A 26,008-nucleotide genomic window follows, 5' to 3' on the forward strand; every position below is an offset into this window, starting at 1 on the left:
GCGAAGCAAGCAGTGAGTGAGCAAGGTGACAGTTGGATGTTACGATACTTGCGGATGAATATCGATATATATCGCGATATCGATATTATCCTACAGCCCTACTCCTTAGCTACCTGTGTTGCTGGAATTGTTTGGAGTTTCCCCTCCCTTGGAGAAGAGGATGGACTCCAGCTGGCGGAGGGGCGGGGGGCTGCGGTCAGGGGAGCAGCAGGACGGCGTCAGCGCCAGGATCTTGGCCGCAGATCCTGAGTAGAAGTCCCTCTCCCTCACCACTCGTCTCTGACTCAGCATCATGTGGTTGCAGGGGATCAAGTACCTGCAGAGGCAGGCAGGAAGGCGAGTCAGGAAAACCCGGGCGGTCGGGGGGGCTTTGGCAGAGGGGACGGCAGAGAGATAATCCTGGTGGGAAAGGCTCATCTGGTCATAAATGAGCACATGAGCCACTCACTTGAGGACGAGCTGCAGCATCACATCCTCGCAGTAGAGGCCGATCAGAGTCCGAAACAGCGCCAGGGACACCGTTCCCAACTGGAATCGTCATGGAAACACACAGACACAAAAAAGGATGAGGAAAAATATCCACCTGACCTGATCTATTTAAAGGGGCAGTATTATGTGGTTTCCAGGTACAGAGTGCCATTTTATAGCACAATCAAGTAACTATATTTTATGACAGTTGTTGTCATAAAAATGCTGCATATAGCAAACATGGCTTAAAGGAAATCTGACTTTGTAGTTTAACACATTGAAATTGAAATTGGGAAGAATGTGTGGATCTGGCGCTGTACCTGGAAGGGTGTGTTGATGCGGCTGACCAGTGTATCTAGAATGTAGACGCCCTCATGCTGGTGGAGGAGGAGGAAGGAAAGGAAGGTTTGCAGTAGGGCCGGCTCGGTCATGCTCCTCAGGAAGAGGTCAAGGTACGCCGTGGTGGTCATCACCTCCTCTAGAGTGAGCTGCATACAGCAGAAATTGGCATAATCCAGATACCTCTGCTTTGTCATCAAGAACCAGTCGCATGTGATGGTAATGGGAAAAAACAACAAACCTTGTGCAGTGCTGGTGCGAGGACAGGTACAAGGAAACCATTATAGATGTAAGCCAGCAGCTGGTCTCTGATGGTGTGATGGGCAACCTGGAAACAGTATCAAGAGAAACGGGGCCGTTACTGAAATACTGTAGGACCACATGTTTGCACAAGAACAGGAAATATCTTTTGATTCCCTGTGGTTTGCTCCAGAAACCAGGCTGTGTTCTTTAAGGGTGGCCTATTGTACTTCCTTGAACAGAATATGAAAGGTCTATGGGTGACACAAAACATATTCATTACATTTTTTTTTTTGCACAAAATCATTATCAGATAATGAGATTTTACCAAGTCGGTTCTGCTATTTTAAGCTCCTTTCAGAATGTTTTAGGACCTCCTAAAATATTAAAACAAGTGACCTAAATTTTTTAGATTTAACGGCAGCTGGAGGTTTGACAGGACCATCTGTGAGAGTCCTTTTGGTGGCTGTGACCTTTGCCCCCACACAGACTCCACCCCACAGGCTCACCTGGATCACAGCGTTGCAGAATTCCAGTGAGTTGAGAAACTGGACCAGAGAGGGCATCCGGAGCCACTCCTCCTTGTGAAGGCAGTGCCACTCCTCACTGGAAACCTCCAGCTTGGTGGGAAGGGATGAGTACAGCCCACTCAGTCCAGTGGCCAGCACCTGAGAGACAGCACACTGTGAGAACTGGGACCTTCAATCTCAGATGCATTCCATTCTTGATTCCAGTTATGCAGTTTGTATCATCTACATAATACATATTACTGCCCCTTTAAGTCAATAATTCCTTAAAGGGTCAATAGTTTGAGTTTTCCAGGCACATAGTGCCATTTTATAGCATAATGATGTAACTATGATGTAACTTTTATAACAACCTTCAGTTGTTATAAAAATACTGTATATATCAAATTTGATTTAAAAGAAATTTGAATTTGCAATTTAGCGCTGTGAAATTGGGTCTCCGTCTTTAAAAGTTTCTGCTCTTTCTGAAACTCCGCCTTCAGGGAATCATCACAACATGGCTCCTCTATTGACCTTTTAACAATGTTTTTTTTTACCAGGGATTTGCTGAGAAATAGATTGTATAATGAGCTCAACAGAAGCTCATTTCCACAAGCTCAGAAACTGCAGCTCTGAGGAGGAGCTTCGTCCTTAAAGGTGGCGTAAGGTTCCCCCAGGCGTTAAACACAGCTGAATGGTTACCATGGAGATCAAAAGATTTCTCAGAAAATCAAGGCAACATTCCAGGTCTGTTTTTCATTAAGGAATAACATTATAACATGATGTAAAGCTAAAAAGGTCAATTTTACAGAATACTGATCCTTTAATATTGATGAAAAAGTAACAGGTGAAATAATGTGCCAGTGAATTTTTTTTCCCATTATTTCACTTATAACTACTACTTTTTCATCAATACTAAGGAATTATTGATTTAACCAGCTTTTGTTTCTTGCTGAAAATTTCAGGTAAGTTGTGTTTTTTTTTTTTTTCTTTTTTCAGGTGTACTAATACATTTTCACCAGAAACTAGAGCAGAAACACTTAATGTGTGTGTGCGGTGTGGGAGCCTCACCGGGCAGAAGAAGGTGTTCTGCGCAACGTGCTTGGCCACCCTCTCATCCTCGGCAGACAGCGACATGATGAGCAGCAGGGCATCTCTGGCCTGCTGACCCACGGGGCCCTCCCTGTGGATGAAGGGGATGAGGAGGGAGAAAATGAGGAAGTTGGTGGCCCCCTGGTCCTCGCTGGTGTGGAAGAACAGCTCCAGAATGGACGGGTCCTTCGCCAGAACGCAGCAGAGCTGGTGGAGCAGCAGCACCAGCTCCGCTTCCACAGCCGGTGCCGCCGCGCCCGAGCAGGACGATAACAGCATCATGAGGGGCCGCAGGATGGGCTTGTGATGTAGCAGCGGCTGGTGCGCTTGGCCCACCAGCATCTCGTACATCTTCAGCTGCTCCAACTTCATGTCGTCAGTGAACTCCCTGCGGAGGCTCCACACGAACAGGCGCTCCATCACATTCTCCATTACCACAAACTCCAGGATGGGCCCCATAGCGCCCCCTAGGCCGCTCTCCTCCTCCATCAGCAGGAACAGCATGTGCTCCACGTAGTTCTGCACAGCGCTCGCCTCGTCTCCCGGGATGGGGCCGAAGCGGGGGCCCCCTGCTGCCCCGCCACCCAGGCCGATGACCCCCAGCGTGGAGCTGCTGCGCAGCGGGTCATGCTTCTCTAGGATCTTCACAACCTGCAGGAAGGAACCCAGAAACATTCTGTTGGTGGGACTCTGAAGAACATTCCTGGTTGTTTTAGCGGCATCTCAGTTTACACACACCAGCTGTTAAATGAAGAGACTTTGATTTAACCCAGGATGCTGATCTGTAGGTGAGCTTCATCTCTGGAAGAGATGCGTTTTCCTTTCTCTCCATAAAAACATTATAAAAGTGGTAGAAAATCTAGGAATAAAGGGAAGGAAGAAATGATGGCTGATCTGCTCTGATTTGGACACAGATGGATCACTTTATCTGAGTCTGTCTGTTCTACAATATTCACCTGAAGCAATAAGATGCTTGCAGCATTTCTACCTTCTGTTTGAAACGTGTTTGCTAGGTGGAAACCAGGGGGAAACCAGGGGGAAACTGGGTCAAAATGAGTGGAATATGGATAGAAACCAGTGAGAACTGGTGGAAACCGAGTGGAAGTGGATCAAAAATGGGAAGATACAGGTGGAAACCAGTAAAAATGGGCGGAGAACATTTGGAAACTGGTGAAAACCAGTTGAAACAGGTGAAATCAGGTGAAAACAAGTGGAAAACGGATGGAAACCGAGTGGAAACTGACTCATGCTGTACAAATAAAGTTAACTCTGCAGCTCAGAAGAAAGCAGCTTTTGTTGCTGGCAGACCCTCCCATGTGTGTCCACTGGGTAGAAACCAGAGTCACAATAATGGGCCCAGTGTCCCCAGCTTGACACTGTTGCCATGACAATAACTGGTTGTGTTTGAGAGAACTGGGCATAGCTAATGGAAGCTTAGAAAGAGTTTATCCTCCCAGCCGCAGCCTGATAGACCTGATGGGTCTGATGGACCTGATGGGTCTGATGGACCTGATGGGTCCCTGTGATTTGGATTTCAGGGCTCATCTTTGTCCTGGCTCTTTTGTCCTGGTCTGTAAATCAGCCAGGCAGCATGAGTTAGTTTCTGTTTATTTGCTGAAAAGCAGCTTTTTTTAAACAAAAGGCGGAGAATGTGTTGAACTTGTAATGTTGTAATATCTTTTTTTAAATTTTATTTTCTTCATCTCTAGCGGAAGAATGGCATGAAGTCTGACAGCTCTGGAGGAATTCGGTTTGTGGTCTTTGGCTCCATCAGAGCAGACACCAATACGGAATGTTGGAAACAAGCTTTAATACATTTTCACTCAAAATGTTAGTGGAAAAGTACAAATACAGTTCCAATGTAAACTTAGGACATGTGTTTTTATCCAGAAAACCTCTCTTTATCCAACTCATCTACTTCATCCCTACTTTATGAATCATTTTGACTCCTCTTCATCCCTCTTTACAACATCATTTCATCCCTTTTTACTCCTCTTCATCCCTCTCTTTCTCCTCATCTCTCCTCTGTGACAGAGGTATCAACAGACAGCGGCTCTGGGCTCATTAAACAGCTCTGAGTTTTCACTGAGTCCCTGAACAAGTCCTGCGAATGGGTGAGTTATGGGTGTTGGCACAACAGTACGAATCACATGGTGCTGGTGTCAAATTCCTGAGTTCTGCCTCTTAACTGTGTGTGAAGCTTTGTAGTTCAGAGGTAGATGCTTCAAGAAAAAGGTTTCATCTAACAAAGAGACTAGTTTTGAAATTTGAAACTAATTTTGCTTTATGGAAACATGCCAATTTNAAAATAAATTCTCGTTTGTTGATAAAAAGTTTTTGCAACTAGGATTAGGTGGGATTTTTTCTTTTTTTGGCCATATTGAAATTGGTTTATTTTGCAAAACTGCAATGGAAACACTTTTTCACACCACGAGTTACATGACTGAGAACCAGATTTTGCCAGTGGCGCAAACCACGAAGGAGACTACAGGAAGTAGCTGCAGGGCGCATCATGTTTTTGAATAGCTTATCGAATGAACAAACTTATTCACATGCGATTTTAATTGCATTTCTTAATTAATGGAAATTACAACCCTAGTGGAATATTGGCAAAGTTTTGTGTACATTTGGAATGGAAACGTAGCTAGTGTCAAACATTCTTTAAATTTAACCCTAAAAAAATTTGATGAAAAATTGGTATGGAAATGTTTTCTTTGACTTTTGTGATTTTATGTGTTTATATGGGCTTAAATTTTACAGAATGTTTTACATTACGGTTGTATGTCCCTGATGTCTGGTTCCCTTCCCACAGTGGGAAGGACTGACCAGTTTGATAAGGTTTAACATGAAGGAGAAAGATGAATCCAGACTGCATTTCAAGCTGCTGTTATGCTTCCACTGACATACAAACCATCTGAGGTTAAGTAAGGTTGGTATTGTCCGGAGTTTCATGTGCATCTGCTGACCTGGCCAGGGATGGACCACGCACTAAGAAGAATACAAACTTTGAAGTTTTACTCCAACAGAAAGAATTTAATTTTAAAACTAACTGCCTCACAGAAAGCAACCACAGTCCAATCAAGACTAAAAACCCACTTATTGCTTTTTAACCATAATCAATGAAACATTAATCAACAAGCTGATGTATAACAATGGCACAAATTTGTAAAAGTTCCATACTGCAGCTTTAAAGCTTTCAGAAAACAGAGACTGGAAATCCATCTGGAATAAAAGCCACAACATCAGGCTACATTTAACTGACTCAGCCAAGCCCTGGAAAAGGAAGCTTCTGGCAGCAACAAAGAAAATGCAGACTTAGACTAAAATGAAAACACAGCTATGGTCGGTGATGTTAGGGACCACACTTAGTTCCTATCGGACCTCTGTGTACCCCGACCCATCACTCTCAGTCAGGACGGAGGGAGGAGGCCCAGTTCAGCCCTGCTGGTCCTACAGGGGTAAACATGGCGCTTTAGAGAGCCAAGAGCCAGAGACAAACTGCTGCATGCTGCCAAGATTCCAGCAGCCCTCACCACTGAGGCTTACTGAGGTCACTTTTACTCTCAGGCTCGGAGGCAGCAGCTAAGACTTTCAAAACGACTCACCCGGCTGCGGTTTTTAACGCCACGCTTCGAGGAAAACTGGACAGGACACAAGAAACTGCATTCAGCTATCTCAGTGTTTATTCTGTTTCATAGATTTCTACGACAATTCTACAAACTGTTATTGTAGGAAATATATCACAGTTTTGATGATTAAATGAATATGTTTGGAGGTTGGTTCATTAGAAGCTTTCAGGCCTTTAGTAAAGCTTAAATTAAGATGAGTAGTTCATAGATTTTCTTTTTCATTCCCACATTTATTTCAATATTGTGCTGGTTCATTTCAACAAACCAGATCAAAAAGTTAATTAAAAAAACTTTTATATTACTGTACTGTGTATATATTCATGACAAACAGAATGATATAATTATTTCTGCTCATTTTAATAGTAAAGAAAGGAAGCCAAAAAAAGCATTACTGCCAAAATCAATCAATGTTCACACTGCGAAAGCAAAGCAAATCAATGGAAAGTTTAGTTGAAGGAAAAAGTACAGGAGACAAATAACACAGTTGGAGCAATAAAAGGGGTTATTCCATTGCTGTACTCTACTTTTCTGAAAAAGAGAATTTTGTGTTCTTACTGACATGTAAATATCTCACTCTATGTGTAATAAATCTACAAAACATATTAATTAGATTTTTTTTAGTTGAATTACTTCTTTAAAATGTACTTCTTTAAAACCGTATAGTTTATTGAGATGCAGCTGTAAGCCTCCTAAAACTTCTGGTGCCTTACCTGAGCCCAGTGGTTCTTGAACACAATCATGCACGTCTCTGGGTCCACCCCTTTCAACACCAGAGACTGTCCATCTTTGTTTCCATTGGCAACCACAGAGGCCATCATGGTCACCAGATCACGTGGGGTTAGTCATGTCACACAGAGAAGATGCCTACTGAGAGCCTTCAGAGCCACGGGAAGGGAAGTGACATCGGAAAAACCTGGGGAATGTGGAAAAAGAAAACACAAATACCCATCATCACTCACAGAACCACAAAATCTTGCTTCATAAAACAGCAGAAATGCTGGAATGATATGAAGATGTTGAGTCGGGCAGGCTGGCCCCCGTCTTAACCTCTGCCTGGCTGGGTAGCAGCTATGATAGGCATGCAGGAAGGAGAACAACAACAGGCACAGTGACATGACGCAACAAAGGAGAGACAGAAATTCAACGTCCCTGCTTCGCTGCTCCCTAGACTTCACTGCTCCCTAGACTTCACACTGAGCTGTCAAACAGTTTTAGTAATGCCCCCGAGGTCCAGAGAGGATTCCTGCAGGCCCTCTGACATCCTTTCATTACAGAGAAAATTTGATGCCAGACAGTAAACAGGCTCTGGCTTTAAAATCCTCTGGATGCAAGTAGCATGCTCAGAAATGTGGACGAGCCCCCAATTTTCCCCAGAAATGAGTTGATTTAAGTTAAGTTTATACAAGACCGTTGCCTGGAAATTGTTGGTATTTTCAGATGTTGATTGGGAAAAAGTTCCACGTTTAGACGTCACAGCTGAAACACCGAGTCAGCTGTAGTTGTCATGCCAGTCCACTGTACAGCACTGTGATTTTAGCATGTCGTCAAACAACGCATGTGCTTAGCCCCTCACCTCGAATAACCAAAAGATTGAAATTACAAAAATAAATTTACATCAATTTTGAAAAAAACAAATTTCTCAATGAAAAGATTTTGTTTGGGAAATACGATCGATGGGGTTAATGTGTTAAAGTTAAGTGATTTAATCTAACAATGCATTTAATCTGAGGTTAATAAAAACCTGGATTTAATTATGTTCAATTTAAAACCCTAATCCTAAGTGAGGACAATGAAATAAAAATAAAATAAATCAGTGTAAGAAAAGTTAACATTATTTTCTGTGCATATAAAGTTTGTTTCAGATGTTTGTTCTGATTAACCACCAGAAGAGGGAAGACAAACTTTGATTGTTGCCATTCTGGTCTTTCAAAGGCAAAACATTGAAGAGTCCAGTAAGATTTTGCAACCGTCTACGCTTCCATTCACCATTGTCCACTTCCATTTACCGACAAGTGAATTTGCATATGAGTTAAATATTTAGTTTGAAACTGTAACACTTCTTGTTCTGAAAGGCAGAATAATCCAAATTATTGCTGTTAGTTTTTGACTGTAACTTTACAAACAGCACTAAATAGGAACCATGACACCAACCAGTTTACCATTTCCAGCCAGAATTAACCAAAACATTGTTGATCCTGACAAAGACTCTGTGGTTGTGGTGCCTCTTACAAAGGGACATTTGACCAAATATTGGCAGAGTGTATATATATATATATAGATATATATTTATATATTTGAGCCTGTGTATGTAATTACAAACATTTTAGTAATTATTCCACCCTAAAAAAAGAACAGTCGACATAAATCGACAAAACTTTCCCACTATGAGTGGAGGCAATCTCCTGACCACAACTATAGGCTGAAAGAAAATCCCCCAATGGGAGCCGGGCGGTAAACACTCGCTGTCCATGGAGCGGCACGCACATGTGCAGCGGATCGACCGCAGGACACGCTGCAGCTGCACAAATTACAGCCTCTGGGTTCCAACCTTAAATTAGGAAGAAATCACAACTTATCCCTTTTCCGACACACTGACTTCCCCCAGAACTAGAGACAAATCCCGTCATCCACAGAAGTTACTGTAATAAGGTACAAAGTTTTGCCATCTGCTTTCAGTTAGCGCGTGAGGCTCCGCCGGTTGGATCCTTGACAAGGAATGTAGGAGCTCTGACGAGAGGGCGCGAATCACTGTGTGCCTCCTACCTTTCTGCGGCCATCTTTAGCAGGGACGCTCCGCTAGGCAGGCAAGGACCTCATTGTTGTTCTGTTGACACAGCAAAGAAATATGGAGATGTGTGAAGGAGAGGCGAGGCATGATGGGAAGGGATCTGACATGAGTAAGAGTTGCCTGGATGGAGATGGAGAGGAGGTGGTTATGGGGAGGGAGGGGTCAAAAAGTGAAAAACAGGTTGAGAGGAAGTCTACAGAGGAGGACAAAACACTGCAGCACATTCACATGTTTATAGTCCTACCAAAGGGGCAGTATTATGTGTTTTCCAGCCACATAGAATCATTTTATAGCACAATCAAGTAATTATGTTACCTTCAGTTGTTACATAAATTATAAAACCAAATGTGACTTAAAAGAAATTTGACTTCTTAATTTTAACACCTTGAAATTGGGCCTCTGTCTCTTTAAGAAGCTCTCTTTCTGAAACTCGGGAAGTCATCACAACATTATTCCTCTGTTAACCCTCTTCAACATGTTTTCGCCAGTGTTTCAGCAGCTACATTTCAATTGACCATATAATTGAGCAATTTGACATTTTGAAAAGAAATTTGCGTAATGGAAACAGCAATTTTGAAAAAACTCTGATTTGTCAAAAACTTTTGACACTAGGATGACATCTTTTTTATTGAAATTTGTTCATATCACAAAACTGTAATGGAAACACTTTTTCACATCACACGGGTCACATGATCAATAACCAGATGTGTCTACTGGCGCAAACCACAAAGAAGCCAACATAAAGTAGTTGGCATGGCATGTTTTTTAGTGATTTATCGCACAAACAAACTTATTTACATCTGATTTTAGTTGCGTTTCTTACTTAATGGAAAAATGGCAATTGAGAAATTGTGGGTTTTTTTACATTGGCTGAATATTGACAAAGTTTTGCGCACAATTATAATGGGAACACAGATACTGGGAAGCACCTCATCTAATGAGCTCATTGCAGATGCACCCTGTTTTGTGACGAAACAGGGTGCAATGGGGTTTGCTAATTGCTGCCGGCTAGTTTGAAGGAGCTGAGAGGGGGAGTTTAGGAGACGGGTGCTCTGTAAGGTGTAAGCTTGGTAGTTTGGAAGCTCAAGATCCAAAGACAAGTTTCGTCCTCGTGTAATGTTCACATACGCGTTTAGCACAACTGAACGGTTGCCACGGGAGACTAAATTAATTCTCAAACAAGTATGAAAGAATCAAGGCAACACGCCAGGTATGTTTTAGATGAGGGAATAAAATTATAACATAATGTAAAACTCAAAGAAAATTATGTGACCAGTCTGTTTTATGTTGACATCCATATCAGATAACTTGGAGCCCAACTCCTTCAGAATATTACACCCATCCTTTACAATACCAAATCAACAATGCTCAGGGTTTCCTTTCATCATGGATGACAGCCATAGCAAGCTACTTAAAGCAGTTTCCTTCATGATGTTGCTCCTTCCAAGTGAAAAAAAAAAACAACAAAAAAAACCAAAACAAAAAATTCTTGATTTTCTTGGAAAGTTTCCTGTGCTGGCTGAGGGTGTGGGGTTGTGCAAACAGAGAGTGAGAGTGAGACAGATGGAGGGAGGAGGTGCTGCATGTGTGTACGCTAGTGGTTACAACTCAACCCTTTCAACAGCTGCTTTTATGTCTTGCTAGAGACTAAACTCACAGGTTTTCTCCACCTAAGCAGCATCACCTCTCAGTCACCAAATGCTCCATTTGAGAGTTTTGTTTAAATGCACAGAACTGTTTGGCTTAAAATATCCCCAGGAACAATCTCAGAGAAAGTTAAACACACATCAGCTGTTCTTGTTTGCACTTTGTCATCTAAACTTCAGCCTTCTGGGAAATCAGAAATATCGTACAGTAGAACTTCACCACAGCCCAAAAGTACCAAGAAACTGCTGTAAACAGCAGGGACGGGACCTGATTTATGTTGTGAAATCTTTTGGCATTTAAAATTTAATTCAGTTTTTTTCTAGCCCAGTTTAACCCCCACCCAGCTGCTTTTTAGGCAACAAAAGCCTTGGAACAACTCAGATGTGCTCCATTTGTTCCAGAGTTTCTCCTTTCAGCAGCCAGCCGGCCTGAAAGCTAGCTGCACCTCAGCCGAGACCGAGCAAAGCTTTCACAACTCCACACACATTCTGACCATTTTCCATGAACTAGTTTCTGTTATCTAAGGAAAAAGAAACAACTCATTATATCACCAGTGCCTGGACTTGTATTTAAATGAGAATGATGTTTCATAGGAGGTAGGCATTTGTTGTATCGCTTATCATTAATCATGATTTCTTATAAGAATTCTGATTTATCACTGTCAAGATGGATTTTTATTAATGAAGGTTAAGCACTCCCAAAACTGTCCTTATTGTGACGATAAATAGTTTGACTTTTTTCTACACTGTTTGTTCAATGAAAGCGTCAGTAAATGCCAATAAAATGGAAAATGCAGTTACTGTGTGCAGCTTAGTGCGATACTGATCATACTTCTTTATGTGAATTGTGTCCTGAAGAAGCACATTACATATGGGAATGTTTTTCAAGACCTTTATTTGTGTTTGTGGGGTTATAATTACTGTGTCACAGTCATACAGTTACCTAAAACAGAAGTAAATAGTTAGTCACTTTTATTGTAATTGCAACATTACCACAAAATACGATAAAACTAGGGATTAAAGTCCCAATCGCCCACCCCTACTGTCACCGTCTACTGTTTTAAAATCTAGACCCAGATGCGGTGCTTTTCCACCCTAATTTCATGTTGAACCCAAATCTCCCAGGAGCATAGGTCAGTATCAGCAGAGTACTGTTTGTGACCGTAGAACAAGACACGTTTTAGTTCCCTAACACTAACCTAATTTAGCCTGCTTCCTAAACACCAAGGCGAGACAAACTTGATAAACTCGTCCAGCCTTGTAGATCAAAGTTCCGACTGTGACAGTGTGAACACATTTAGGAAAGTTGCCTTTTTACTTGTAGCGATTACCTCACTTATAAATTTCAACATATATCTGCTTCTATCCAATTGCATTTTCTCCAGTTTTAGCCATTTTAAAGAGTAGCTATGAGAAAAAGGACTCTCTTAACTGGTTTAAGTTCACTTTTACCAAAGGACAAGATGAACAATGATGTGACATGAGTGTAGAACAGATAGAAACTACCTTTGGATTAGATATTTTATTTTATGTTTTATGATCTTGATTTAAATAAATTGTTTTTCATCTCAAGAAGTGCACAAAATTTCTTTACACAATGTCTTATTGTTACAATAAGAACAAAGAGTCTATTCCATTTAGACAATCTGATCAACTTTTTAAAAACCTTTATATGCATTAAAGATGCTAGGTTTACATTTATTTGTACAGACGTTGATAACAGTGTATTGGATTGTAACAGTGGGGATTTCCAGAGAAACAATGTTTAGTCCTTTTCCCAAATTTAAAATACTACAGTCAGAAAAAAAATGTGTGCAGAACTCTTCTGAAATTAAATATTAAACAAATTTTAAAATTTATAAACAAAATAAGATGTTCTTACTTTCAACAAAACCTTGAACATACCAAAATGTAAAGGGATGCAGTGAAAGAATTAAACCTGGCACTGCTTTCACACATGGTGACATCACTCACCTTCTGCTGCTTTTCTCTGTGTAATGTTTCTACTAACAGGAAATCAATATTCCCATTAAGTCGAAATGAGCTCATTACAAGCAGACAGATGGTTGTAACAGGCAATCAAGTTTTTACCAAAATATATCGCCCTCTCGCCCTAAACTAAATCCCACACAAAGGCTGCTGCAGCCCCACGCAGTGGGAACGCTATTCCTGGTGGGATTGCATAATGAGCAGCACTCCCTCACATGAGATCAGCTTTGAAAGGATTAGAAGGGCAGATAAAAAATCCAAATTGATGCCAAGTAAATATTGTGAAATGAAAGAAAGCTCACCTGGAAGGCTTTTATCTCTGTTTCCCTGATCGGGTTTCTGGCTTTGTCTGTCGACCCAAACGGTTTCATAAAGGTGTGGTGGGGACAAGTAGCTGAAGGGCAGGACACACCCTTTTCTCATGAAGATACATGAGCTTTCATGTTAAACAAGAAGGCTTTAACCTTACAGATGACGAGATCAACCTCAAAATACAAAACAAATGTTTTATGTCATAGTTTGAAATCTTTTTCTTTACCTGTGAAAACAGGCTGTCCGGACAACGTCTGGTGGGTTTTTTGTTTTTTTGCACTGGCTTGTTTTTGGAGCAACTGAAAATGTCTGTGAATGAATTCCGAGTATTGTTTTAGCTTCCAGACCAAATCCCAGTGGAGGGCTATGGGGCCATCTTCAATCTGAACTCGGTGTGAAATTAGGCTGCGTTCAAACAGCAGCTGAATGCAACCAAATCCGACTTCTCTACCCAAATGTCTGACTTTCTTTACACAAACATGACCAATATCCGGCTTTTTTAACCACATGCGACAAACATCTGACTTTTTCTAAGCAGTACTATTCTAGTAGTGTCACCCTCCAAAAAATCTGATCTGTGCCACTTCCAAATGTGAAATTAATTTGGACACATAACTAATAGGTTTCAAATCGTCTGCAGTCTAAACTGTCATATTGTACTTTATCTGACTTTTACATCATTGATGTGATACATGCATTGTAATTCGGCACTAAAAGAAACTAGGCGTGGTAAATCTGGATGCTTCAATGGCTGAAAATTGAAATTCTGAAGGAAGTCTGTTGTGTCAGTGAAGCACATCACTCTTGGTTCTGACTACACATCCAGACACTACACAAACTGCAGTCACTGCTCCACAAAAAGCCATTGCTGTTAGTTGTGGTTTCTTTTTATTAGCTTCCTTTGTCTTGTTATGATCTTGTGACGATACTGTCGGCTCCCATTACTCTACAACTTTAAAATCCATCAAAGACACCCCAATGGTATCACTTTTAAGCAACTGACACCAGAGTCACCGTCAAGTTGGTTAGTAGGCCATGCTTTCTGCTGTGAAACATGTTAATCTGATCGACACAAAAGCCAACAAAACCTTTCTTAAGTGGACTGTCTGGAAATCTAAAAATATGGGTCTCATCTGGACGTAGACCTAAAAGAAATGGGAAGGACACATACATCTTCCAGGTCCTTGGCTGAGGTTGTTGCTGGCAGTTGGAAAATTTACCAGTGACCATAGCAACCGTAAGGACAAACATGTCCTTTAAACAGATAGCAGCTGCTGAAATATTCAGGGTGTAGGCGGACCTGAGAGAACAGAGGGAGTGAAGCCTCTGTCTTTATAGAACCCAGCAGGAAGGAAATGGTTCTGATCTCTGCTACCTTCAGTCTGCAGGGCGCTGACCCCCTGACCCTACATTTACCTTCTGAATTGTCAATATTAATATTTTATCAGGCTCTTCTTGTTTATATTGGAGTAGCAAATAATGAAAATGGTGCAGGAAAGACTTCCACATATTAATTTTAAAAAACCTGCCAGTATCTCTAAACTTAGACTGTTTAACCGACTGTAAAACACAGAACTACTGAGCAAAATGAATTCAAATTCATTTTGCTCAGTAACAGAAATAGTTAACATTTTCTTGCTGTTACAACACTCAATTCAACATGGAAAAAACAGAACTGCTGTGAATTATTTAGAAAATTAATACCAAACCAAAACAAATGAATTTGTGTACAAAATAAGTTGTAGAAATCTTAAAACCTGTTAGTGTTGAATTTCTAAATGAACCAAACAGGAAGTTCTTCTATTTCCAAGAACTCTTTGTGTCTTTGTATTGCCTCTATGTATTGCCTGTTAATCTGACATTCAAACTGTTCCAACCTTAACCATGTAACACATTAAATAAGGTCTCATTTCCCTAATTTGAATCGGACAAGTTGCAAGATTGCATGGGAAAAATGCTTGTTAAATCTGTATTTAAGACTCTTCTTGGCAGGGTGGACAATAAAGTCTAAAACAAATATTAACTGTGTTTCCATTGACCAAAATATATCGCTCCATCACCCTAATGTAAATGCGTAATTTGGAATTGCGAAAATAAATTTGCTTAAATGGAAACACGGCAAAATTTATCAAGTAAACGAGTCTTGGGTCTTTCATTCAAGACAACATTTTGATTGAGGCTTCAATAAAAGCATAAAAAACATGACATGACTTTCTCTTCCAAATGTGTCACTGGCTCTTGAACAACACTGCAGGCTGACTCCACCTTGGTAGATAATGCTGTTATATGAGCAGTTAATGCTGCTCCAGGCTACCTGCTGTTTTTATTACTGAATGGGTTCCATATTGCTCACTTTTACCAACAGGTCCAAACATAAACTCAGGCTAACACCCATGTTTTAACACACAGAACAGAGGAAGTTAATGAGACACATCACTAAAGACAGAAGTGTTTGGTTTGAAGGAGAAATCCACCTTATCAGAAACCAAGCCATGAATTATGTAAAAGGTAACCCAGGGCAACAACAGCAGAGAAGAAACTTCTGATATAATCCACCAGGGAAAGTTTGAGAAGCTCTGATTGGAGACAGCAAACTGCTTCTTGCCAACAAATGCTGTGATGTCATCCCTAACCTGGGCGTGTATAAGCCTGTGGGTGTGCATTCATCCGTGTGTGTATGTGTCTGTGTGTGTGTGTGTGTGTGTGTGTGTGTGTGTGTGTGTGTGTGTGTGGGTGCATGCAGCCTTGTATTTGATACGCTGTAAAGACCACTTTCCTAATACATACCATGTTGTGGGGACTGCCTGCATAAGACCCAAATCATACAGTTATGACCAAATGTATGTAAACTATTGAATTCAAGGAACATTTTTTTTTAAAATCTCTACAAAATGTATCTGGCATTTAGCAAACTAAGCTAAAACAAGAAAAGTGTGGTCTGAGTTAACTTCATACAGTGACAAAAAATATCTTGGTGTTTCTTTTACACAGTGTATGTAAATATCTGGTATGTGTGCAGAGTTTGGTGTCAGCTTCACTCCTTCACCTGTGTCTGTGAGAAACTACAGCATTAGAACCTGACAGAGGCTGAATGTGTTTGGCTCATAGTTCCTCTTAATCAGGAGAGCATGGGCACAAATTCCACTCAGAAATATTTTGCCTTGTAAATCAGACTGGGTGGCTGTGAATCAAGTTTTGTAATCTTGTAAAATAAAAAGGTTGAGAATGTTTCCTTTGTGCTTTCAAAGAATAATATTTACGGTATTTATGTGTGTAAGAAAAATGCTAAAAAAGATTAAATGGTCAGACATTTTGTTAATCATAATTATACAGAAGAGGATTAGGGCTTTTTACTTTTTTCAGAATTCTGACCATTTTCTCAGAATTCAGACGCTTTCCAGAATTCCAACCACTTTTCTCTTCAATCTGACTTTTTTTCCTCAGAATTTTAACTTTTTGTCACAATTCTCACTTTTCACAGAATTCTGACTTTTGATCTCAGAAGATTAAAGTCAGAATTCTGAATTTGGAGGGAAAAAAGTTTGAATTCTTTTTTGTTTTTAAGTGGTTGTAATTCTCAATCATATAATTATTAATAGTTACATTAGCCAAACATTGTTCCATCCATCCATTTTCTTACACCCTTGTCCCTAGTGGGGTCAGGAGGGCTGCTTGTGCCGATCTCCAGCAAGACATTTTGGGCGAGAGGCAGGGTCACCCTGGACAGATCGCCAGTCCATCTCAGAGCCAAACGTTGTTGCACAACCTTATTTTTTCCTCCTGTAACTTTTAAGCTTAATATAAACTAAAGGATTATTTCCTGACCATCAAAGATTTTATAATTTAAAGTACTGAGGATTTCTATAATGCATCTGCAGCTTTTATATATTTAGATACACACCAAATCAAACATCAGCAGCTCAACGAATGTGATTACTAAACTCAAAGAAGTACGATAACCTTTTAGGGTCATTGTAGGGTTAAAAAAAAAAATCAGTAAATTTCAGCTAAAAAACTTTTAGATTAAACTCAGAAATTTTCAAAACCAAACAGGGACATTTCTGAGATTCAAAAGTCAAAAGTCTTTCATTATTGAAACTCAGAAATTTCCAGGTTTTTTTTTTTTTTTTTTTTTTAAGAAAACTTCTGAGATTAATCTTCAGAATTTCTGGGTTTTCCTGATGAATTTTGCTCCTTTCTTTCTCTGTACATTTATTCCAAATACAGAAGCACTTTATTTACATCATGCCTCGTTTTTGAACAACAGCTTCATTCTCTGAGCGTCTGGTGTCAAACCACCACAGTGCTGGCTGCTGACATCATTCCCACTGCACTTTCATGTTGCCTTGGTGAGGCTGCAGTCTGTCACGGTACGATACAGTGACCCACTGTCAGCGATAAGGTGTGTTTTGTGTGCAGGTATATCCTATCTCTGCTCCTGCTGCTTCCTTTGTGTCTCGTTTGCATCGCCCCTCCTGCTGATAAAGCAGCCCTGTTTGCATGTGGGAAGTGGAGAATATCAAACATTACTCTCTTTATCTGGGAGATGAAAGCAATAAGAAGCTGATTTTTCTGGGTTTTGATGCCAAACCAAGCAAACACCACAGCTTTTTAAAGGTTGTAGTACAGGATAAAAGTATTCCTAAATGTTTTGATTTATCAAATAAATATCAGACATATTAGGTCTAGATCATATTAGACATATTAGACATTTATTCAGGTAGGACCTGAATAAATACAAACTGGAGTTTTTAAATGATTTCATTCACTAAAGAAAAAAAGGTAGCTAAATCAACCTGTAAAATGCTACAGAGAAGTCCAGAACCACAAACAGAGCCGTTATCCACACCTGAATCAACCCTACAAAAATCACTTACTAGACTCCTCCAGCCTAGTAAGTGGTAATAAACGAACAGGATTTTATATGAAAGTGGCAGTGTGATGACTGCTTCAGAACATTTACGTTTATTAGTTGCAGAAAATCCTGAAGGAGTTCAGACATCTATTTCTGATCTTAAACTCGTGAGCAGCTGGATTATGGAGCACGACAGTAATCTGAAACACACCACAAAGGCCACACCAGAACTTCTGGAGAGGTCTAGTCAAAGTTAAACTGAGTGAGATGCAGTGGCATTACTTTAAGCATGCTGCTGATGCTGGAAAAACCATGGAATTGCAGAGGTAGGATATACAATTGATGGATTGTAAAGTTTGGTTTTTAAATAAAATATGTGACAAGAATAAATGTATAAAATATATGTTCTTAAAATGGTAACAAAAGAACTAAACTGGAACTTAAATCTTTAAAGGAGCAGTAGGAAGCTTGGAAACTGCAGCTCTGAGGAGGAGCTTCGTCTGAAGGTGGAGCTACGTCCACCCAGGTGTTTAGTGCAACCAAATGTTTGCCATGGGAAATTAAGGGATGTCTCAAACATGCATTACAGAATCAAGGCAGCATGTTTTTGATGAGGTAATAACATTATAATGTTATGTAAAGCTCAAAAAAAGAGGATTTCACAAAATAGCACCGCTTTAAAGACCCTTCAGAATCAGTCTGGAAGGACCTGCGATCATGTGAGCTTTAACTTGTTGATCCTGAACCTGACGTTGGTCAGAGAGATTAGCTGAACAGAGCCGTGCCAGCTATTCTGATCCATTAACATGAAGGAATCAGTGAAAGTCAGCCTGAACTCCTGAAGGTCAGCCAAATCCAGCTTCTAAAGCCCACCTGGGCGTTTTCAGGGTCAGTGTTGGTAAAGTGGGCGACAAAGTTCGAGCTAATCCCAAACACGGGACAAAGCTAAGTCTGTTTCAGTGCTTCATACACACACACAAACGCACACACACACACTAGAGCACCGGTCATCTGACAAATTTCATCATATTTTTGTCACATTTCATGTACAAATCAAGGCATAAACTGATTAGAGAGATTAACAAGCTAAGTAATTTTAAATTTACTTCACGAATAATATGAAGTGCATATATTTCAACCCTCCAGAGTCAATACTTTGAAGTGTACCAGGTGCACATCTTTTCAGGGTTCACGTAGATGTTTTGTCCAATTTTTCCTACAGTAAACTGGAATAAATACAAACATGTCTCGTTTTTTAGATTTTTATTGGTAAAGCGTTGTGAGAAACCATCGTTTTTGCAATTCTCCACTACTTTATGTTGGTTGCACACATAATGTCAGGATCCCAACAAAACTGGGATTGTAGTTTTGTTAAATTGCTTCAGTTCATTTTATTCTGATCGGATTAGCCTTGCTTCTGTTTTAGTTCAGTCCTCTTAATTATTGTAGTTTTATGTTCATCATTTATTTGATGATTAGTTTTGTCACAGACTTGTTTTCACACCTCCTGTGTTAGTCCTTAATCCTCTTTGCTCCCATGTTTTCTCTTTCTCTAGATGCGTTTCCACTGATCGTAAAAAGGGCACAAATTAGAATTACAGAAAAAAAATTTCTTAGTGGAAACAGGGCAATTTTAAAATACTAAAGCTTTCAATAAAACGTTTTTGGACTGGAATGATGTGGTTTTTCAGCTGTGTCGAAATTTGCAAAACTTCGATGGAAACCCTTTTTTCACATCACATAAGTCGCGTGATCAACAACGGCTGTTATTACTGGTGGAAAAGGTGAAGAAGATGACAGAGGATGATGACACAGCGTGTATTTTTAGCCACTCATTTCATGAACAAACTTATTCACGTGTGACTTTTTTTGCATTTCTTATTTAATGGAAACACCTCAATAGCGAAATTGTGTTTTTTCAACATTAACAGAATATCGACAAAGTTTTGTGCACATTTGTAATGGAATATATCTCTCTCTCTCTCTCTCTCTCTCTCTCTCTCTCTCTCTCTCTCTCGTGTCGTTTCATTAAATACACATTCTCTCACTGCCTCAACCTGTCTGCATTCCGGTTCAGACACCATCTAACACCATGACACATAAAGTCTCAATGGAAAACAGTTTAAAGCTGCTGGTTGTATAAGAAAAAAATATCAACGCTTTCAAGTTAAAATAAAACTGCATTTACAGGTTTTTATTGTCTCATTCATAAAACAGCAACACAAAACAGGCGAACTGAAGCAAATGTATTCCAGCTCCTAACTTGTGACCAGAAGGAGAACATTTAATTAAATTTGTGTGAGGCATTTTTCCAGACAAATAGAGCTTCTTTATGTGAACTTCCATCCCTAAAAATGACATGATGGTTGATCTGCTACACATTCCTCTCATTCCTCCAATTTGATCAAGTTTGCATTGTCTGAACTGGCAGACAGACCAACTGTGAACGGCAGACATCAGGCTGGGATGGAGATTTCTTAACTGAAGTTTCACTGAATATTTGAATACTGTGTTGGAATAAGTTAAAACAGAAAAGATACTGTGGAGTAAAGTTAACATGTTCCTATATGGTATAAATTGATCCACGTTTGACATTTGGAACGTGCAGCAACAAGGAGATTTTTACTTCTTGTTAGTGTAACCATGATCCAAACTCCACTTGGTTATTTAGATAAGTGAATTATCTCCATGGTAACTCCATGTCATGAGAAGGCTGTGAGGTGAGGCTGACAGCTTCGCTTCCATGAGGAAACGTTGTGGGCTCTCGATCACCAGAGACCGTCAAAACTCAAAGGGAAGCGTAAAACGAGTGATCATTCCCTACGGCGTCTCCTGATCAGCTTGCTGATTGTCCAGACGGTCGCTATCGACACCAAGCAGCGAACAGGGAACCCCCCCCTCTGATCCCACCACAGCTGATTTCCTGTAACCAGCAGAACTGCAAACAAATTCACTCTCCAACGCTCATATTCTCTCCGATAATTCAGTCACTAATTAAGCAATCAAGTCTGACCTTGGACTATGAAAACCGCACAGGTTTTCTCTTGACCACAAAAAAAAAACAATAAAGGAAAAGATAAACATGCCAGTATAAGACCAGACATACAGTTGTACTCAATAATCCAATCAGGCTCCCTTGTCAGATTAAAATAACCTTAAAAATTAATAACCTTTAATCGGGTATTAAATATGCATTTCATTAAACTCACATTCCTGTATTAAATGTTTGTTCTATTGGTCTGATGTAATGTTTTAATCTTAAATATCATGTTTTCTTCAGCTGGAAGCAGAAAATGATCATAATTCACTATATGTGGAATTAATCTACATAATGTCTTTCACTGAGTTATTAAAATGAATGAACTTTTCATTAATACTCTAATTTACTTAATGCTTTTCACAGTGCTGCAAAAATGATTCTGCATGTGAAAATGTTAGGTAGAAATCACAGCAGTGCTTCTCTTTGAAGGAATATATATATATACACACACACACACACAAAAACACACACACACACAAAACAAAACCTATTAATCTAAAAGGATTTGGTTCAGACTGGTACCTCCCTCAGTTTGTGTGTCTTGAAGACTACAAGTTAGTCTTTTATTTAGGAAAAAGAAATGATAACATTTTGTCTCAACGATGGATTGTCGTCATTTCTTTCCCTTAATAAAACCTTGTGCCACTTCTGGGCACAAAATAATGAAATGCATGTCTTTTTTAAATGTTTTAATAATTGAGTAGGACAAAACGATACATGCTCCAGCTGCTGGCCACTGATGATGATCATAACAAATGAATATGAACTTGTTTTCTTTGCATTATTTGAGGTCTGAGACAATGTATATTTTTGGTTATTTTGGCCTTTTCTCATTTTCTGCAAATAATTATTCAATTTTTTGCTCGGAATTTCGGAAACATGTCGTCAGTAGTTCATAGAATAAAAGTACAAAGTTCATTTTACTCCAACATTTACCTACAAAGAGTAAAATCAGAGAAGCTGTTCATTTTAAGTGGTCTCTTTAATTTTTTCCAGAGCTATATGTAAAAAATATTATTTTAAAAATGTTGCGTACAGCATCTTTAAGTATCCAGCTAATTCTATTAAAACATTTTTAAATAATAAATTGCACTTTATAGCTTAAAGTGCAATTTGAAGTGCACTTTAAATTATAAATAATAATTTTAGAGATTATAATTTTTTTATATATTTAAAGCTACAGAAAAGAAGCTCACACCTAGTCAGACCCTGTAGATAAATGAGAAACCTGAACACCGTAATAATGCGTCCACTGCTGAAAACAGGTGATTGTGAAACACACACACACACACACACACACACACACACACAGCAATGGCTCCACGACCAGCCATTAAAGATTGATAACACTTGCAGGTAACCCAACACCTGCAGCACCGTGTCTCCCTGAGCTCCTCCTAACAGCTCAGTCACAACAAGCTGCTCCTCAGCTCTTTGCCATAATCTTGAATGTGATGTTTTCTTGTGGATTATACAAATATACAACACGGTTGCGCTCTAGAAACGCGTCGTTGCGTGACGCAGGCACTGCTCGGTTTATTGGCTGCGCGTGGCTGCCAAAGTGAATGTAACTCCATCTGCCTGGCCCTGATAAGTCTCCATGTTTCCAACCAGGGAGCCAAACAGGAACCAGAGGTTTTCACTTCTGTAACTTTCTAAACATGTAACACAACTCGGTTTTTATATATATATATATATATATATATATATATATATATATATATATATATATATATATATATATATATATATATATATATATATTAGTATTATGCTGGATATTCCCCAAACAGTAAGCCCAACGCAACACCAGCAGCGCACACACTCTCCAAACTGGCGAGTTTGGAGAGTTCCCACCTCTCCACCCAACCCGCACCCGTCAGTCACGGAGTCCGCAACTGTCCCGAGAAAACAAGAACAGGTGTGTCTGTCAGGTCTGAAGTTAGCGTACGAGTTAAACTGGGTGAGAAGGAGGACAGTTTGCTCCTTTCTTACCTTCGTCAGACGCTGTGAACGGCGTCGACCCGTGGCACCTTTCTATAAACAGAAACCCTCTCAGCGTGTCTTCTGGAGATTAAATATCCGTATTTTATTCCACGTCCCGCCGCTTCACTAATAGCAACCAACACACAGGGAAGCTCCTTAGCGCGCGCCGTAGGTGAAACCCCTCAGCAAATCCTTTATGCGGAGGCTCCTCCCACCGCAGACCCAGTTCAACCTCAGATGGAGCGCTTCTGGTTTCACAACCAGTCTCACGACAAGGAGAAATCTACTGGATCCACGCTACGGCTGGTTACTTGGAGAAATTTGACACTGATTTAATTGAGATAAAGTTCAAGCATGGTTCAAGAAAATATTGGAGCGTAAAACAGAAAACTTCATGTTTTGATGCTGTCTGGGTTTTTGGTGTGAGAACTTTAATAATGAGTCATATCGTCACCTTCCTAAAATGATAGTGTAGATCATTTCTTGCCAAAACTTTATTTATTTTTATTTCGCCTAAATCGTCTGTTGGCGATGAAAAGGGGGAGGTTTTTCTCTCCAAAATCATTTTTTAAGAAAGGCGGGGATATTAAAAACAGGTCTGAAACATAATATTTAATACTCAATTCAGTAATACTAAAACTACATCAGTGGCATGAAATACTTATTTGCCATTATGTTAAACTGGGGAAATTCCCTGTAATCTTGCTCATGTTTGTTGTTCAACAAGAGAAAGCAAAAATACTTATAATCTTCAAATATTTCACGAGACTGGAATTCCACCATAAAGTTTGTGCTGAACTGGATTAGATTTTAGTGAAAGTGCGAGTAAAATGGTCAAAAGCGAGTCAGTAGCGCCCTCCAGTGGTAGTAGCAAGCTTTCCATTTTTAAGCTCAGAAATGACCTCGGTTCTTTTTTCTAGAAAATTTCTCAAAATTTCTGAATTTTTTGGGCAGAAATGTCCTCCTATGTTTTTTATGTCTACAATGGCCCTTTTAACATTTTATTCTGTTTCATAAAACACAAGTTATTCTAATTTATAAGACATAACGTCTTGCAATAAACAAGATTAAAGATGGTTGAGCTCATTGGAAACATTACATCAACATGTGAAACGATCATTTTTGACATCACGAAACTAAATAATTTTCCACACAAAAATATACTATTTCAATACGTTTCTTGATAATATTTATTTATTGTCTGAATGTGAGAGATTAAGTCATCCCTAAACCTGACGTTAAAGGGTTAAACTGACCTGTAGCCAATCATCCTCTGACTTTGCACATTCCCATTCATCCAGGATCAGAGAACTGGGCTCCCTGCCCACACACACACACTTACACACACACACCCCACTGCCATGGCCAGGACAAGCCAGGGGTACAGAATGTGTTGCTGAATGGAGGACCTGGTTGCTGTTCACACACTGAAACAGTTTCCTTTAGTTTTATCTGTTTTCTGTTTGGCTTTGTTTCAATACCAGAAGATGCCAGAGACTCGGCTTTTCGAAGAGGAGGAGGTTGAAGAGGAGGAACAGCGAAGGACTCTCCAGGACAGAGGTCAGACAACAGGTAATAGACTGAAAGGTTTCTGGAATCTGTTTCTGTTTAGAATCTCAGGGACAGATTTTAGTGCTGTTGAACAATGAGAGGAAACCCCAGATGAAGACTTAAGAAACTTTTCTGATATTTTTAGTGACCTGAAAACAGAAAGGAAAAAAAGAATTCCGAAAATATTGAATCTTGTTTTGATGAAGTGGGTTAGCATGGCCTAATTGATGTGTCATTTATAGTAGTTACTCTATTTAGCATCTTTACTGACAAAATATGCTCAGTAAAGACATGTAAAGCCTTACATTTATCTTTGAGTGCAAGACATTAATTTCACAATTTGTGAAAAATACAACCTTTAATTAAACAAATAAATTATTTTATAACTGGTCCCACAATTGGCAGCATTTCTAACGTTTCTTACAGAAAGATGAACCTGTTCAGTTGATCGGTCTGCTGTTTAATAAGCTACGGTTTTTCATCTCTCTGTGGTATAAATATGACAGGACACAGAGGCAGAGGGAGGCAGATGTGAGCTTCTCGGTCAGGAGGTTTCAATAAGATAGCTACTTAACTAAATTTAACCAAATCTGCAGTCAGAGCAACAACTTAAGAATAATACAAATTTTAAGTGCTAAAAGAGTTTTTTTTTTTTTTTAACAAAGGAACTCCAATGCTCACAAAGCTGCAGCAGAGATGATCATCATGGAGTCACCAGGTCTGCAGGAACATCCATTTCTGTCCATATCTTACTTTTACCAACAATTACATGGAGCAATCTGATGACTCTGTGGTCAGCATCAGCTGCAGAAGGTGTATTTTCTGCTCACTAGACTCTGAAAGCTTTAAAGGGCCAAGATGATAGAAAGATGCATGTTTACAGTAACGTTGCTACCTTCCTGGTGGGTAGCAGCTGGTGTCAAGTGATCCCCACAACCAGATCCTTTTGTTTCCATCAGCTGTTGCTGCTGCTGGGCTGAGTAAAGGCAGCATGTGTTGAAGAGAGAGCAGCTGGGAGGGAATTCATCGCTGCTGATCTCAGCAGCTTTACTCTGTGTGTGTGGGTGAGAGAGAGAAAAAGAATGTGTGTGTGTTTATGGTGTTCTTTTTATCGTGGAGTGCTGTATCTGCTGAGAGTTTCAGAGTCTAACGGGGTTTTCTAGCTATTTGTTTCATTTTCCTTTGGTGTGCAAATGGATGTGCATCCTGTGGATGTGCAAAAGTTTCAAATCTTTTTTTTTGTTTGTTTCATAATGTATAGCATAATGTATAGGGAGTCATAGGGGAGGGCTACTTTGTGAGGCGGAAGGTTGGAAACTGCAGTTCGGAGGAGGAGCTTCGCTCTTGTAGGCGGGGCTAGGTCCACCCAAGACCTAGTTGAATGGTTGCCATGGGAGATTAAAGGATTTCTGAAACATGCATAAAGGAATGAAGGCAACACTCCAGGTATATTTTTGATGAGGGAATAAGATTATAGCTTCTCAAAAAAGTTGATTTTACATAACACTGCCCCTTTAAGTTTATATGGTATTTATATATATATATATATATATATATATATATATAT

General features: G+C 39.7%; 2 protein-coding genes across 7 annotated transcripts in view; one reads left to right on the top strand and one right to left on the bottom strand.

Annotated features, from left to right (window-relative positions):
• fhip1aa (FHF complex subunit HOOK interacting protein 1Aa) overlaps window positions 1-23,078 on the bottom strand; it is a 33,105-nt gene extending 10,027 nt beyond the window's left edge. The window contains exons 1-9 of one of the 5 annotated variants that reach the window (XM_015035034.1): window positions 22,900-23,078; window positions 9,038-9,098; window positions 6,985-7,187; window positions 2,625-3,296; window positions 1,557-1,715; window positions 1,049-1,135; window positions 789-956; window positions 449-528; window positions 114-316 (exon numbers count right to left, since the gene is read on the bottom strand). In XM_015035034.1, coding sequence (XP_014890520.1) covers window positions 114-316; window positions 449-528; window positions 789-956; window positions 1,049-1,135; window positions 1,557-1,715; window positions 2,625-3,296; window positions 6,985-7,092 — 1,477 coding nt within the window. In that variant the 5' untranslated portion in view covers window positions 7,093-7,187; window positions 9,038-9,098; window positions 22,900-23,078. Of the gene's footprint in view, window positions 1-113; window positions 317-448; window positions 529-788; window positions 957-1,048; window positions 1,136-1,556; window positions 1,716-2,624; window positions 3,297-3,383; window positions 3,505-6,984; window positions 7,188-8,927; window positions 9,099-12,999; window positions 13,063-22,899 lie in introns of those variants that run through there. The other 4 variants (XM_015035033.1, XM_015035035.1, XM_015035036.1 and 1 more) reach the window with 4 other exon arrangements.
• A 1,198-nt stretch (window positions 23,079-24,276) lies between these two features.
• The window catches only part of sh3d19 (SH3 domain containing 19), a 19,631-nt gene continuing 17,899 nt past the window's right edge, over window positions 24,277-26,008 (top strand). For both annotated transcript variants that reach the window (XM_015035039.1, XM_015035040.1), the window contains exon 1: window positions 24,277-24,462. In XM_015035039.1, coding sequence (XP_014890525.1) covers window positions 24,291-24,462 — 172 coding nt within the window. In that variant the 5' untranslated portion in view covers window positions 24,277-24,290. The remainder of the gene's footprint in view (window positions 24,463-26,008) is intronic.

The sequence above is a fragment of the Poecilia latipinna genome, unplaced genomic scaffold, assembly GCF_001443285.1.
Source record: "Poecilia latipinna isolate Pla-1442-1.1 unplaced genomic scaffold, P_latipinna-1.0 Scaffold321, whole genome shotgun sequence".
Lineage (NCBI taxonomy): Eukaryota > Metazoa > Chordata > Actinopteri > Cyprinodontiformes > Poeciliidae > Poecilia > Poecilia latipinna.